Genomic DNA, 15,771 nt, shown 5'->3' with positions numbered 1-15,771 from the left:
AGAAGAAGAAAAATTATAATATCGAAGTGTCTTGTCTTCAACGCGTATACGTACTATTATTTGTTTCGGTATTATTGCATCTTTCTTATAAGGGAAAAGAGAGAAAAAAAATTATAATATACATGCTTAGCCATTTTGATGAAACGAATAAATATTAATGACACCTAGCAGCAGCACAACCATAAAAATGAAATGGAAGATGGAGCAGCTAGGGAAAGTAGTGCCAGGAGCTATTTAATTACAATGAGTGAGTGAGATTTTACTTTCTACTTCCTCCTCACAAATTTTATATATTTAAGACACTTAGATCTGATAAAAAAACAAGCAAAGCTCTCCATATGTGTAATCCAATTTATAATCCAATTTGCACGTGGGAACGATATTGATGTCACTGCCAATCAAAGTCAGATGTTTTCTGCTGTAACCTGACTGAAAACACCAAGGTTGTTTCCTGGTTTGGGCCTCCATCCAGTCCTACCCCTTACAATCTCAGCACCATCTTCAAGTCGAAGCAAGTGCTTGCACTCAAAAAGTCCACCGTCTCCTATATTGCCTGTATCAGCACCAGACACATCAGTCAGAGAATCCAGCACACTGTTCCTGCCACACTCCCTTCTGTACTCCAAAGTCATGGCACACAGCTCATGACTCTCCAATAGTGGCTGTGGTGCACTCTGCAGTAATCAACGCATAATACATTGGTTAAGTGGCCTCTTCAAAATCCAATTACATAACAAACTAAACAAATAAAACATATAAAAAAATAATCAAAATGGAGGAAAGGGTTGTTCTATTTTCCATCCAACGTATAGCATTTTATGTACTACTCAATTATCTCATTTGTGATGTATCAAGTTTCAAGCCACTTCCATAGGAGGCATCAAATGTCAACAACCATGATACAAAATTGAATGATTCTTCAAACAACTTTCACTTGATGGGACTAGAAATCTGAAACATAATCTTAATGCTTTTAATCACAACCAGATTCCTCTCAAAATAACACTATCACTATTAATTACTTGATGGCCTTGAGAGTGTTTCAAAAGGAAAGTAGGTGTTGCAGAATAATACTATCACTATTCAACCTGCCTTGCAAAAGGTTAGAGGAGCCCCAGTAAAAATCCACCAAAAAAAAGGAAATTAAGGACAGAAAAAATAATAATACATGAACAGAAGAATACCTCCAGAATCCACCCAACGTACTTCACATTGTTAACATGCTGATTAACATCCAGATCATTCCATCTGGGCTGAAAATAGAGATACATAACATAATTAGAAAACAACTGAGATATTTTAGAAAATAAATCAATGATAACAATTACATAAAGAGTTGGCTTACACTTAAACCAGTACGAATAAAATTAGCTGTATCATCAAGTTTGGGTAGTTTTCTGTTATCCTCTTCCACAACTGGAGCAGAATCTACAAAATAACAGCTTATCTCTCCTCTGACTTCTTCTGGAATTTTAGAAAGTCTCCTTGTATGTTTATTCATCATGACCCAAACACTGTAGAACACCAAAATCCAAATCAATCGATCAGAAAATGCTATAAGTTCCGAGCACCGAGGTGCAGCATGTGCACGATTTGAAGGATTGTACTTTATAATAAAAATTAAGGAGAAACACAATACTGTTGAGTGTTGACAGATTCAGAAATTCTCATCTGCAAAATTTATATACTTAAATCTGTTGACATTAATTGCTTTTATCAAGATTTCCAAACGCATGAGGAAAGCAAGCTGATGAATTCAATTTTCAATTGTGGTGTATAAGAGAAAGTAAGTATGATAACACCTAACCTCAGACAGCCATGCGAAATTAAAAGCAGTGCCCGATTACTAGAGTAATACATCCAGATTCAGAAGAAATACACTTCTAAACATGTCTATAGGCAACTGAAGAAAGAATTCCTGAAACTGATTTCTACCTGGAAGCTCTTGCATAGACTTCACCAGTTTTGATGTCACGCACAAGCCAATCCCGACGCATACCATTCTTTCCTGATGCAGAAACCCAAGTGTCTACTTGAACAACATCACCCCTGAAGCAAATATAGATTCACTCAACTTCCGATGAACAGGTTCAGAATTTACTAAAGAATTTATTCTCAAAAAAAGCAAAATGTAAAGGGAACGCGGTATAAGTAGCTTCTTTTGAAAAACTATATATGCACCCAACTTTTTACCATAATAAACTAAAATATACAATTTTTTACTAAAGGTAAAATAATCTAAAAATAGAAGTTTATTACCATATTATCTCATACCCAATCTAACAGACTTAAGGCAAAGGACTTCCCATAATTCATTACGTATAAAACTTATGCTTATTAGATCTATCACCATTCAAGAAGAATTTCATATACATTGCAGAAGTAGTTTTATTTTTTAGAGCTTCTTGAGATAGCTTTTGAAAAATAAAATCATTTTCAAAAATAATCTATAATCTTTTCAAAACATGCAATAAATCCCAAGTTCCCAACTATTATGCCATTTTTTGGAAACGCAATGCACAGGTGACAGAACAAATGCAAAAGGAAATGAAAATAAATAAATAAATAAAATCTCAACCAAATATTTCAATAAGTCAAAGTAAACGTGACTAAGGCAAAAGAATATTTAACAGCTGAACATGGACGCCTTTGCAATTTCCACATTAAAGAGGCAAGTCACACCAACTTACCATGTAGGATACTTATCAACCACAACCTGCATCCTGGTCACCACCCATATGAGGTTCTTCTTGCACATTTCTGGCGTTGAACCAAAACCATCACCCAGAAGCCCCGCAGTCTTCACATGATTAAGTGCAGTCTCCTGTCGTTAAAACAAACAAATAATATATAAATAAAAATGAAAACACCAATATCCAATTGGAAAAATTTTACATAAATTTAAATTCCACGGGTTTTTTTTTTTTTTTTTAATACTTTTCTCCCATCCATCAAAGTTGGTGTTTTATCTCCATAATATTCATGCAACCATTTATTACACAAATTACCGAGGTGAAACTCTAGTTATGATTACTTTAGATTCCATAGGTGCTTTTAATACTATCCTCGATCATAATTGAAATTCTCCTATCAAAATTAAAGTTTTATCTAATATGCTTGCAAATATATATTTATTATACAGACTTGAGGGATCGAGACAAATATTAAAAATTATAGAAGATATAAAAAAAAAAAAAAAATTATATTCAAAAGTATAAAGGTCCACTTAAAAGTGAAGATCAAAAGAGTGGTTACTAAAATGTATCCCCTCGTTATAATAAGTATAGATAACCAAAATTCTCCAATCACAATTTAAGTTTTATCTAAAAAATTTGCATGCAAACATACATTTATTAAGCACATTACTGAAATTCCCTATCAGAATTGAAATTTTATCTCGATAATTTGCTTGCAAACATACATTTATCAAGCAAATTACCTACATAAAACCCCAATTGTGATTAAAAAAACAGCATCACAAGCTCCTTCTGAGCTGTATAAAAATTCTATCCACCACAATTCTCTCTACTTTTTTGCATGAACTCAACTAACTAACCTGCAAATGATTCATTATGGTATCTATAGACGCGGTTTTGTCCGCGCCAATCTCATAGGACCTAATCGAGAAGTTCTGCCTGAACACAAGCCCATCCTGCACGATCTTTCCGATCCCAAAGGGGTCAACGAGCATGTCCGGGCGCCGCGGCTTCCAGTCGAGCATCATCCACTGCTTCTCCGCGGCGAGGAAGACGGTGGTGATGGCGGCGAGGAGCATGCTCCAGTCCGGCAACTGGTTGATGAAAGTCCTCGGAGCATGAGAAAGCGACGCCGAAGATGCCAATTCGTCCTCCACCACCGCTCCCTTAGCCTTGGGTGCTGCCTGCGCCTGTGCCTTCACCTGCAAGCGACCGTTACCTTGCTTCGGTTTCAGCCCTCCCACGCTCACGGACCCGAATTTCGTTGGCTTTCCTCTCCCCGTGTCCGGCGACGGCACAGGGGTAAACGACGCCGTTGCGGCCGTTGCAACCATGGTGAATCAACCCTGCACCTGCATGGAAACCCGAAGCATCTTTCGTTTAAAAGGAAATGCATTTATTAGCGCCATCATCCGAATTGCAATACAAAGCTGAAAGGCTATTTTTGGAAGGAAAAACATCAACATCGATTGGAGATTCATTATTATATTGTTTCAGGCACCAATATAACGGCGAATTAATTCACAATAAATGCAAAAGTCGGTGCAGATCTGAGTTTGAATCTAGAAAGCATCACAAACGAAGAGAGCAAATGAAGTCCAAAGAAAGAAAAAATTGCATATTCTATGATAATAATTGCATTAAAATCACGAGTCGCAATCCAATGCATCGAAATTCACGAAAGTGATTGAAGCAACCGGCAATGCCAGGTTGGGTGACCGGGAAATGCAGAAAGTGCGGGTTTTGCGGACGTTATACGGGCATGGATCGATCTTCGGTGGATTTGCAAACGTAAAACGTAATAACGAAAAAGAGAATGGATTTTGTTTAAGGTGGATGAGGGAGGAGGGAACAAAACGCGGCGTTTGGTACGGTACCTTGTGCGATTGAAGGGGAAAGAAGAGAGGGGAGAGCTGTAACGGGGAGAAGCGGGTGATTCTTCGGTTGCAAAGAAACAGAAGAACACTTCTTCGTTTTCCCGTTGCAACCTCTCTCCTTCTTCGTGTGGCTTTGTTGTTGGGATGGAACCCAAAAATTCTGGGCTCTGTTACGGTGTTTTTGAATTCGAAAAGTAAAAGGTAAAGAGAAAATAATAATAATAATAATAAGAAGAAGAAGAAGAATATGTTTGAGTGGCAGCGAATTGGCCTCCAACACTTTGTTATATACAATACACTTGGCCCTCCCGCCCGCCTCTCTTCTCTTCTCTTTCAAAGTTCTATTTTTCATATTTACTATACTACCCCTTCTACAATATCCTCTCACCTTTTCTTAGTATTTTATTTTATCCATGTAAATAACTAATAATAAGGACAAATTACTATGAATAAAAAAAACCAAATGGATAAATTACTGTTCTTGTCTTTTATTTGTTTATAAGTACTATTTAATTTACTAATTAAATTATTATTTAATTTGGTTTTTTATTTTAAAATATTTAGTATTATCTTTTTATCTATATTAATACTAATAGTTATATATATATATATAGATATATAGATATATATAATAATTACAAAAAAAAAATACAAACATATATGTACACAAGTATATAAGTAATTAATGTATGATATGACAAGTGGTGGAAACTTTATTTTCTTTATGGGTACTACAAGCGAAAGCGACTCTAACAAGGGATTTTCAGATGGTAAAGGATAACAACAACGCATTTTCTTTTGTGAAAAGACAATGCGGAACAAAGAAGCGATACTACTTGGTGGACCTATTCAAGGAAAACCTTGCAAGAATAATATGAAGATGATAATTGCTTGAAACCTAAGGTTCACATCAAGAATTGAGGGTCAATGCACTCCACGGCAAGACGTTTTAGTGATAAAGCTATTGGGAAAGGCGGTTGGTTTCAACACCATGAAAGAATTGTCAGGTTATGGAGATTAACAACTAGCTTTGATCTGATGGACATTGGCCATGGATACTTCAAGATTAAACTTGATATTGAGGATGACAAAAAAAAGGTTTTCAGGATACCCAGCCCAAACTGAGTGGGCAAGAGACACCTCATAGAGAAAATACTCAGAATATGGATGAGGGTTATGTGGCCCCTTCTAATGACATGGACAACATCCCCTTATCTCTACCTCTAAAATAGGCCCAACGTAATGGTTAGCATCCTTATTCTACCTCATGAGTCATGTTTTATGGTTTATTTTAAAGATATATCACTCATTTCTTGGAATATTCTTGGTGCAGTTGGGCGTCGCACAAGGCATAACATTAGTGAGTTAATTCGACGATACAACCTTTCTTTCTTTTTACTATATGAAACACATACCCAATTTGATATAATGGACAAGGAGTAGAATTCTCTATTCTACAAAATCTTGTTCATCCAACAAGCTAATTTTTATTCAAGAGGAATATGGATTCTTACAAGCATTATCTATGTTGTTTTGACTCTAGTAGAGTAATTTCACCAATCGATTACCTTCAAAATTCAACGTCACAATTTTTATTTTGGAATTGTTGATTGATTTATGCTTCCTTAGTTTCAGTCTCTAAAGGCCACTTGTGGGATCATCTTATATCCTTAAGTAGTAGCTTTAGAAGCTCTTGGTTAATGGTTGGTGATCTGAATTAAGTCCTTCTCCCTTCCAAGGTTTATGGTGGTACCTTCTCTCTGAATAGAGCTAATCTCTTAACTAACATGATGGATGCTTGCTCCATGCTAGATTATGATATCAAAGGAGGTCTTTATACATGACACAAAAAAAACTCAATGACATTTAGATTTTCCCCATTCTTTGATTGAAATTTTCCCATCTTACAACTTTGACCACAATCTGCTTTTAATGAGTTGTTTAAAAGAAATGAATAAAAATCACAATAGATTCCACTTCCAAGTAGCATGGACTCTTCATCCATGTTGTAGTGGTGTAGTTGACCAAACTTGGAGATCTAGTTGTGCCTTATCAACTTTAAATTGAAGAAACTAGAGGCTAGTTTTCTTAATTTTAATGATACGATCTTTAGGAATATTTTTTGCGTGAAAAGGAAATCAGATGCCCATATAAAAGGTATTCAAAGAGTTTTGGATGTGGCCTATGATCATGATCTATGCAAGTTTTTAAAGGACCTCTAATGCCGATACAATCAAGTTCTAGTTGAAGAAAAGATGTTATGTTTTCATAAATTAAAAGAAATCTAGGTTAATTATGGAAACAAAAACACAAAACTTTTCCATAGTCAAACCATCATTAAAAGAAGAAGAAAAAAAAGAAGAAGAAATAAAGTTATAGGTTTTGATATTGGATGTTTGTGGTGCAATGATGTGGATATGCTTAAGAAGGAAACTCACAGTTTCTTTAAGAAGTTTTTTCAAAGCAATAAGGTAAACCATCCTCATAGCCAAAATTTGACTCACCTAATTTCTCTTAATGGAGTGTAGCAAGTTTTTTTTGTGATGGACCAGTATAAAGCTCCTAGCCCAAACTGGTTTCAACCCATTTTCTTTAGAACCTATTAAGACACCAACTCCTCTAATGTTTTTGAGCTTATTGTTACTGCTTCAAATAATTGATATATTCACCATGGTATTTATCCCTAAGGTCAACCAACCTTTCTCTTTGAAAGACTTCAGGCCCATAAGCCTTTTGTAACATGTCCTATAAAATTATATCCAAAGTGTTGGTTAATCGCATTAGTCCTCACTTAGATAATTTTATAGGCCCCTACAAAGCAGCTTTATTCCTAAAATAAAGACCAATGACAATGCAACCATAGCTTAAGAAATTGCACATCACTTGCACAAGAAGAAAGGAAAGATGGGTTGTTTGATGCTTAAAATTGACTTCAAAAAATATTATGATAGAATTGATTAGGCTTTTCTTAAATTTACACTCAATGAATTCAGGTTCCCTTAGAAAACCATAGGCTTGATCATGAATTGCACAGGTGAAGCTACTATTTCCCTTAAGTGGAATAATGATATTTTTGACTACGTTACCCTAACTAGTGGTTCAAGGTAGGGAGACCTCATGTCCCTTTACTCTTAAATTGGCCCTGTTGATTCAACAAAAAGTCTCCTCCAATGATTGGTCACCTATTTCAATTTCTAGACATGACCCTAAGATCTCTCACCTTTTATTTCTACTAGCAATTGCCTTTTATTCACCAAAGCTTCATATACTCAAGCAAGCTTAGTCAAATAGGTTCATAATGCCTTTTGTCTAGTTCCTAGTTTTAAGATCAACATTAGAAAATCTAGAGTTTTAGTATCTAAGAATATGTCTAGGAGGAAAATAATACAATTTGAGAATATTCTTGGCTTCACTCATACTCATCCCATTAATAAGTACTTGGGTTTTCCTATCTTAACGAGGTGTATTAAAAAGCTAGACTTTGCCCCTGTAATGGAGAGAGTTCAAGGTTGCTTAGCTAGAGGGAAAAGAAAACTGTGAAACAGAGAGTTGGTCGTATAACTCTTATAAAGTCAATGTCATAACCGGGATCACAACGGGATGACGCTAACATTTCTTTTCAATGGAGCCGCCACCAATATTTTATTTCAAAAAAACATTGGAAAACCCTTTAAAAGATAATCTTTAAAATTAAAGTTGGGTTCGGAGTCGATTACGTGTAGGGAAGGTATTAGCACCCTACAACGCCCGTAAAAACAATACCTTAATTAATTGCGCAAAATTATATAAATTTATAAACATTTATTTTATTCCTCAAAAAGGTGTATACATATATATACATCTCTTCTTTTTTTTTTAATATGAGAGATGTTTCTTTTGTATATTTTTTTATTACAAAAAACATCATAAGGATTTAGGTTAGCAAATGGTTAATCAATAAACCCTCCCAATAACATGAAAGATAGAATTGCTATTCAATCAAATGTTATTGATCTTTATTTGTTGATAATAAAAGATTTACATGATATTAAAGGGTAGAAATGTTATTCAATTAATATCATTAACCATAAAAATAATGTATACGTAAAGCAAAATTATGTTTATATTTTTATATTTTTATCTAAAGAAATAGATTTTGCATAAGGATTCAAGTTAGCAAATGGCTAATCAATAAATTCCTTCAATAACGTTAAAAATAGAAGTGCTACTTAATTAACGTTATTAGTTGCAACATATCTTTATTTTTTTAAAAGAACAAATTTGTTAAGGAGAGTTTAAGCTAGCAAATGACTAGTCATTAAACTCCTAGGACCTAATAATGTTAAGGATAAAAATGTTATTCACTTAACATTATTATTGGTCGTATATTAAATATTTTTATAAATAAAAATCTTAAAGGCAAAAAATCATATTCACTATGTACAAACAATAAACAAAAATAAATAAATAAATAAATAAACAAAAATAAAATAAATAAAATAAAATAAAAAAATAAATAAAAGAAAGAAGGAAAAAAAAAGTTAAGAAAAGAACGATACCAAATGAGATGAATCTTCGAATATGATGATCAAGAAGGTGCTTTTTGGCTACCTTTCACACTACAGAGGTGTCTCACAGATATCAAGAAATACAAAGGAGAAGGGGAGAGAGAGAGAAAAAAAATTCGAGCTCTAAAGAGTATTGGACAAAATTTTTCCGGTCCCTGAAAACTGTGCCCCAGACGTCTATTTATAGATGTCAGACCTGACCAGAACGGCCCGTTCCAAAATTGGAACGGCCCGTTCTGAAAATGGACGTTATGTGTTAAATGTGAAGCTGGAACGGCCCGTTCTAAATTCAAAACGGCCCGTTCTAACATCGAAACGGCCCGTTCTGAAATTCGGAACGGCCCGTTCCAGATAAGGAAATTTAGGCCTTTTAACTGACTTGGAACGGCCCGTTCCCATTTTGGAGCGGCCCGTTCTCAATTAGGGTTGTTGTGCTTTTTTGTAACTAGGAACGGCCCGTTCCGAATTTGGAACGGCCCGTTCTGGGCTACTTAACATTTTTTTTGGCTTTAAACTTCCTTGTTGTCACCTCCACACTTTGAGAGCTCCTCCTCTTCATAGTAGATGTCCATTTCATTAATTTTGTGAGTCTGGATAAAATTGATTATTCACAGTCAGTATTAACTACAATCTGTTGAAACCCAAAAAATTCTGATCTTACGCACATATGGTTTAAACCTTCGTTTGAAAATCTCATCAATCAAGGAATGCCCGGATACCAAACTAATCCTTAATTATTGGTTTTGAAAAATGATTTGTTGGAGTCGCCACTGATATTTTACTCAAAACATTAGAAAAAGAAAAAGGTTTTCAAAAAATGCCAACTTGGCCCTTACAACCAGAATTAGGCTTGGAGGTCGGTTACATGTTGAGAAGGTATTAAACACCCTACAAATCCCTAAATCGGTACCCTTATGATGAAACTATCTTAATAAAGAATAATAGTTTAAATATTTAATTCTCTTTATTAATGGTTAATTACATGCTTAAATTTAAATTATGTGATTGACCTTAAAACATCTACATGGTTGCTTTTATTTATGGCGATAATTACGACAGATATGTTAGGTGATAGAAAAAGACTTTGATGAAATAACTCTTGAACGCGCTTTATAAAAGAAGCTTCAATATGGTAGACTTGAGGCATTTTTTGGCTGTCTTGCATACTACAATTTTCCTTACAAATCTCAAGAAATACAAGGAAAGAGAGGAGAAATAGAATATATGGACTATCTAAGACTCTAATAGACTAATTTCATTTTGTTTCGGCTCTATGAGCATTGTGTACGAGGTGTCTATTTATAGGCACGAAAATCAATTGGAACGGCCGTTTTAATTATTAGAACGGGCCGATCCAAAATGATCTGTTATAGCAAAAATTTGAATTTGGAATGGCCCGTTCTGAAAACGAAACGGCCCATTCCAAATTTGAGTTTTGCATGTAACAAATTAGGTCAGAATAGGGCGTTCTGACCCAAGTTTTTTAAGCTATTTCACTGTCTTGGAACGGCCCATTCCAAGCTACTAATATAACCTTTTGTGCCATTTGAACCTTTAATGTAATTTGGGTTTATTTCTGTGTTGGTTTGGGACCTTTGGAGTTTCCTGATCTTATCACCCTAGCTTCTTTATTTGATGCAGCCACCCAGATGAAATTAGGTGTCTACATCATCCCAAATTATATCATGCAAAATTGTTGGGTTCTTGAAGCTATATGTGATCACATTGACAATATAGTAAGCAAATTCATATGGGGTAAGCATACTACTCATTGGGTCAACTAGAAGACTACAAGCCTTCCTAAAAAACATGGAGGTTTGCGTTTTTGATCAACTAAAAGCATCAATATTTCCCTTCTTGGAAAGCATGTGTGGAGCTTAATTCATGAGGATGATAGGTTACGGGTTAAAATGCTCCAAGCCAAGCATATTCACTATACAAATATTTTTTAATTCAATACTCAAGCAAGTTGTTCTTTCTCTTGGACCTCTATTGTCAAAACTGCTAGCATGCTCAAGGAAGGTTTTATGATCCATATTGGCAAAGGGGAAGTGTCTCTCTAGTATGACAAGTGGATGGAAAAGGGTCATTATAACATCCCAATTTTCAAAAAATAAAATGAAATAAGTGTTTAATAAAATAATTGTATTTTTTTACTTAATTAATTTAGTAATATAATTAAAATGTTTTTATTAAATAAAATAAAAAGGAGTTGTAAGTAGAGAAAGGAAGTTTGGGTTGGGATCTTGAGCCTAATCTAAAGGCTTGCTAAAAAAAAAAAATAAATAAAGAGTAGGTCATTTTCTATATGTTTGTTCAAAACACACCTGCATAGGAAAACCTAGAAGAAACCACCTAAGAAAGTGAAAAGAAGTAGCTAAGGCTACCAAGGGCATGTTGTGCTACAGAATCATCACTCGAGATAAGGGAGAATAAGGATGTTGAACCCATTGACACATATGAAGGGTATAGGTAATGAAGCGAATCCTAAGCCTCTTAGGTTTCAAAATGAATTTCTATGAATGTTATGTATAATATGTGAAAGAAAATGTTGATGTATGGTGTTATTGTCATATTTTCATGATTGATTTATTAATTTATAGAATTGATTTGTTTTGAGAGTTAGGGTTATATGCATGAAATTGGGGTTTTAAATTGATTAGATGAATCTAAGTAATTTGGTCTTCTTAGGTTGTTATGTAAGTGTTGTGTATGTTAAATCAAAAATCTTTTTTTAAGACTATAGACGATTCCTTAAGTTTTAATGATGAAAAACAAAAAATATTTTCCATAAGCAAATGAAAGTATTCTTCAAAGATAAAACAGATAAGATGAAATCGAAGATAATATATATCATCTGTAAGATGATAGAAACCAGACGAAGCATACAATTGGATTGACTGACATTAAATGAACATTGTTATACGATTGACATTGCACTTTATTTAATGTGATATTCCTCCGCAAATTAAGCAAAAAGGAGCTTTGAAAGTCTTGAAGAGCATTAATAAGGAAAAAGACAAAATGACCGTGTAAAGCCAAAAAGTAAGATCTCGATTATCACAGAAAATAGACTGAAAATAATTGTTCTGCACCAGCCCTAACTACTTTGTGCTGACACTTTCTATTACACTCAAAAGTAGAAGGAAATGATGATAATTAGCTTCCTGGATCAGATAAGAGGTACATGCATCTTGCTAAGCATTAAATGCATTAACAATACTCTCTAAGATCAACTAGGAAGACGGGCAAAGCAACATATGAAGAATTATGAACGTTTAAATTTGAACGTTGCTATAGCGGTCATCTTCTCTAAAGCTATTATAAAAGGATAAAGCCTTCAAACTACAAGAGAAGTGATAGACACAACATATACATATAAAAAGAAAAATATTGTACACAAAAAGGTGACATTCATTGAGTAGTTTACCGTGATTAAATATGTTGAGAACAAGCTGAAGTACTACAAAGAAGATCTCATTTGCAAATCTTGTATCTAGTTCTTTGTAGTCCTTTTGTGTTGTATTTTCATAGCATCACGTCTAGAAAAGAAGAAGCTATAATTGTAACTCCTGTCAAATTCATTCATAAGGGTTGAGCCTGGAAAGGCTTGTGTAAAGAATACTTAGTGTTTGAACTTGGAAAGGCTTGTGCAAAAAGAATACTTAGTGGTTGAGCATGAAAAGGCTTGTTGAAAGAATACTTGGGTTTGAGCTTAGAGAGGCTTGTTGAAAGAATACTTGGTTTGAGCCAAAACTGGCTTATAAAAGAATACTTGTATCTTATTGAAGATAGTGGAACCCAATCTGGTTGGATTAAAAACTAGATGTAGTCTCTGGGTTGGAGACAAACCAGTATAAAAAACTTATATCATTTCATCTATTTTTAGTACATCGTCTGATCACCCTCCAGTACTTTATCTATTTGCGTTTTCACTGTCTCACTACAAAAGTGTGAGTTTTTTATATACACTATTCAACCCCCTTCTAGTGTGTATCTTTTTCTCCAACAATATATCTAATTTATTGATTAATTTGAGGAAAATCACATATAGATGTGTTTAGGAGAACCCAAATCACGAGCTTCATGATTTTGCAAAGTGTAGAATTTGCAGTAGTGTCAAGCACACCTTCGTAGCATTGAGTGTGATGAATAAAATTCACAGTGCTAGGAATGAGGGGAGTCACGTCGAGCATAGAAATGCCAGAGAGATCCTTAACCTTTCTATGTTGGACAAAGGGTGTCTAGCTCAACTCCACATTGATGTCATTTTTTAGAAGAGATGAAGCCATGTATATTCGCCACATGGGTGAGGGGTCATAAGCAATTCTCAATGTGATAATGGTGTATATAGTCTTCATACTTGAAGTTACTACATTTCCTATATGAGAAGTTATATGTTTTAATATCATCAAACATCACCCAAATAAAGTGATGCTAAAGTTGGTTATAGGATATAGAATGAATTATGAAGATGAAGCCGAATGATTTAGATGGAATTTGTCGTTCCAGAATAATAGGAGTATTATCTATATGGGCTCTCTTAATAAAGTAAGACAAATAATTCTTAGCCATGCTAAGTGAATCATTATGGGATATTAATCCTATTTATTTTTTAATATCTTCTCGTATATCAAATAATAGATAAAATTGGACTATTCGATGGCATGATTTATGTTTTATGTTCAGTTGTTATATCTAGGACAATTAGGTTAAGTTATACAATAACATTGTCATGGAAAATTATGTCAAATCATAAGACATCTTTATTACTTGAGTAACAATGACGTATTACTAAATATCTCTAAGTGTATATAATATTAAATAATATTTAATATTATTGTTGACGTATATTGTAAAAAAAATTGTTTTTTATCCATCTAAAATTTAGAATCATTATTTTTAACCCTTGTAAAATAAGTAAATTTTAGTTTTGATCCTTATAAAAAAAATTAGCTTCATCCCTCTAAAATCTAAAGTCATTATATTTAGGCTCAATATTCATATTAAGATAAATAAATAACATTTGTTTTAAGGATTTGCAAATAATTTTTTAAAGTATCACCTATTGACATGATATCATAAATTGTTATGGGTGTCACTTAGAATGATTATTTAACCTTTTATAATAAGCACATAAATAGTTATATCACATAATAATCAAAACTATAAACATTACTTCTAAAATTTAGAGAGATGAAAAGTATAAAATATTTTTACAAGGATCAAAATCAAAATTCACCCATTTTATAGAAATTAAAAACATGTCTAAATCTAATAATAAACATTTATTTATTTTTATTTAAATAAGTTGACTTATTAGACTTAATTTTTTTTAAAATGGCATAAACTAGGGACCAAACTAGGTTGGAAGGGGAAGGGACAATTTTAAAAATCATAGTTTATATAATAAATGTTAAATTTTTATATAAATGTTTACAAATGTATTTTTTAAATAACTCAACAATATATTATAAAAATTATATTTGCATAAAAATAAGCTAAACATATTTTTCTAAGGAGTCAATTTAAAAATGTTAATCATTAGATCCATGTATTCCATGATAGAACTTCACAAATAATACAAAAAAAAAATAAAGTAAAATAAAGTGAACATGGATAGTGTGACACACACAAATCCATCTATTCCATGGTAGAACTTCACAAATAATAGGAAAAAAAACAAAAAAAAAATAGAGTGAATATGGAAAGTGTCACACACATACTCAAAATGTCAATCATTAGATCCATGTATTTCATGGTAGAACTTCACAAATAATAAGGGAAAAAAAGACAACTAAAAAGAAAATAGAATGAATATGGATAGTGTGACACTCATAAATCCACGTATTCTATGGTAGAACTTCACAAATAATAGGGAAAAACAACAAAAAAGAAAATAAAGTGAATATGGATAGTGTCACACATACACAAAAAAAAACTAGAAAATTTGAACAATACTATAGGTATCAAATGAAAAGAATTCAGAAACCCCTCCAAGAATAGAGGGCTCACATTTGTTCATAAACCAAAATAATTTCACAAAAGGAATAATATTGTGAAAATCACAACAATGAAGTCAAGTATTTATCCAAGTGGTGTTACAAGCTTGAAAGAGAGTTAACAAAAGTTTCTAAACAACTAAACCAGTTTAAAGGTAAGATATCAAAGAACATAAAACATAAACTCTAAGTCCACGTCACATCCTATATTAGAGCATACCCCAAACGTACCCAATGCAACATGTCTCCTCACTTGTATCATCATGACCTTCACCTGCAAAACATACATAAAAGCACAACAAATCAATTGGAGAGTAAGAAACGTCTCACTTTGGCTACCAGTGTGAGATATAACCAAATAGCCATATACATCAAATCATATGCATATATATCCACAACAGATCAATATGATATTCACAACAATTATAACGTAAGGAATAATTCAACAAACACCAACATGTTTACAAAGTTTATGATTTAGAAAAATACAATGAACATAGACATCATTAAACTATATGCATATGGCACTATAAAACATTTTATCCATGCTAAAAGGCTCATATAAAGTAGTCGAAGAGAACATGTTGAGGTCAACTCATCACAACACTTTTGTTACATCAAAAGATGATCTAGGATCTCTCAAAGTATA

At 33.3% G+C, this 15,771-nt stretch overlaps 1 protein-coding gene across 1 annotated transcript; it reads right to left on the bottom strand.

Annotated features, from left to right (window-relative positions):
• Positions 1–133: 133 nt before the first annotated feature.
• Positions 134–4,838, bottom strand: LOC109818220 (palmitoyl-acyl carrier protein thioesterase, chloroplastic). The gene is made up of 7 exons (XM_020383646.3): positions 4,574–4,838; positions 3,557–4,048; positions 2,691–2,824; positions 1,936–2,049; positions 1,346–1,514; positions 1,185–1,253; positions 134–674 (listed from the first exon to the last, which is right to left on the bottom strand). The coding sequence occupies exons 2-7, from the start codon at positions 4,028–4,030 to the stop codon at positions 405–407; spliced, it is 1,230 nt and encodes a 409-aa protein (XP_020239235.2). The 5' UTR covers positions 4,031–4,048; positions 4,574–4,838; the 3' UTR covers positions 134–404.
• Positions 4,839–15,771: the final 10,933 nt, after the last annotated feature.

The sequence above is a fragment of the Cajanus cajan genome, chromosome 6 (genome assembly GCF_000230855.2).
Source record: "Cajanus cajan strain Asha chromosome 6, NIPB_CcT2T_4, whole genome shotgun sequence".
NCBI classification, from domain to species: domain Eukaryota; kingdom Viridiplantae; phylum Streptophyta; class Magnoliopsida; order Fabales; family Fabaceae; genus Cajanus; species Cajanus cajan.
This window is presented reverse-complemented; position numbering and strand designations above follow the sequence as displayed.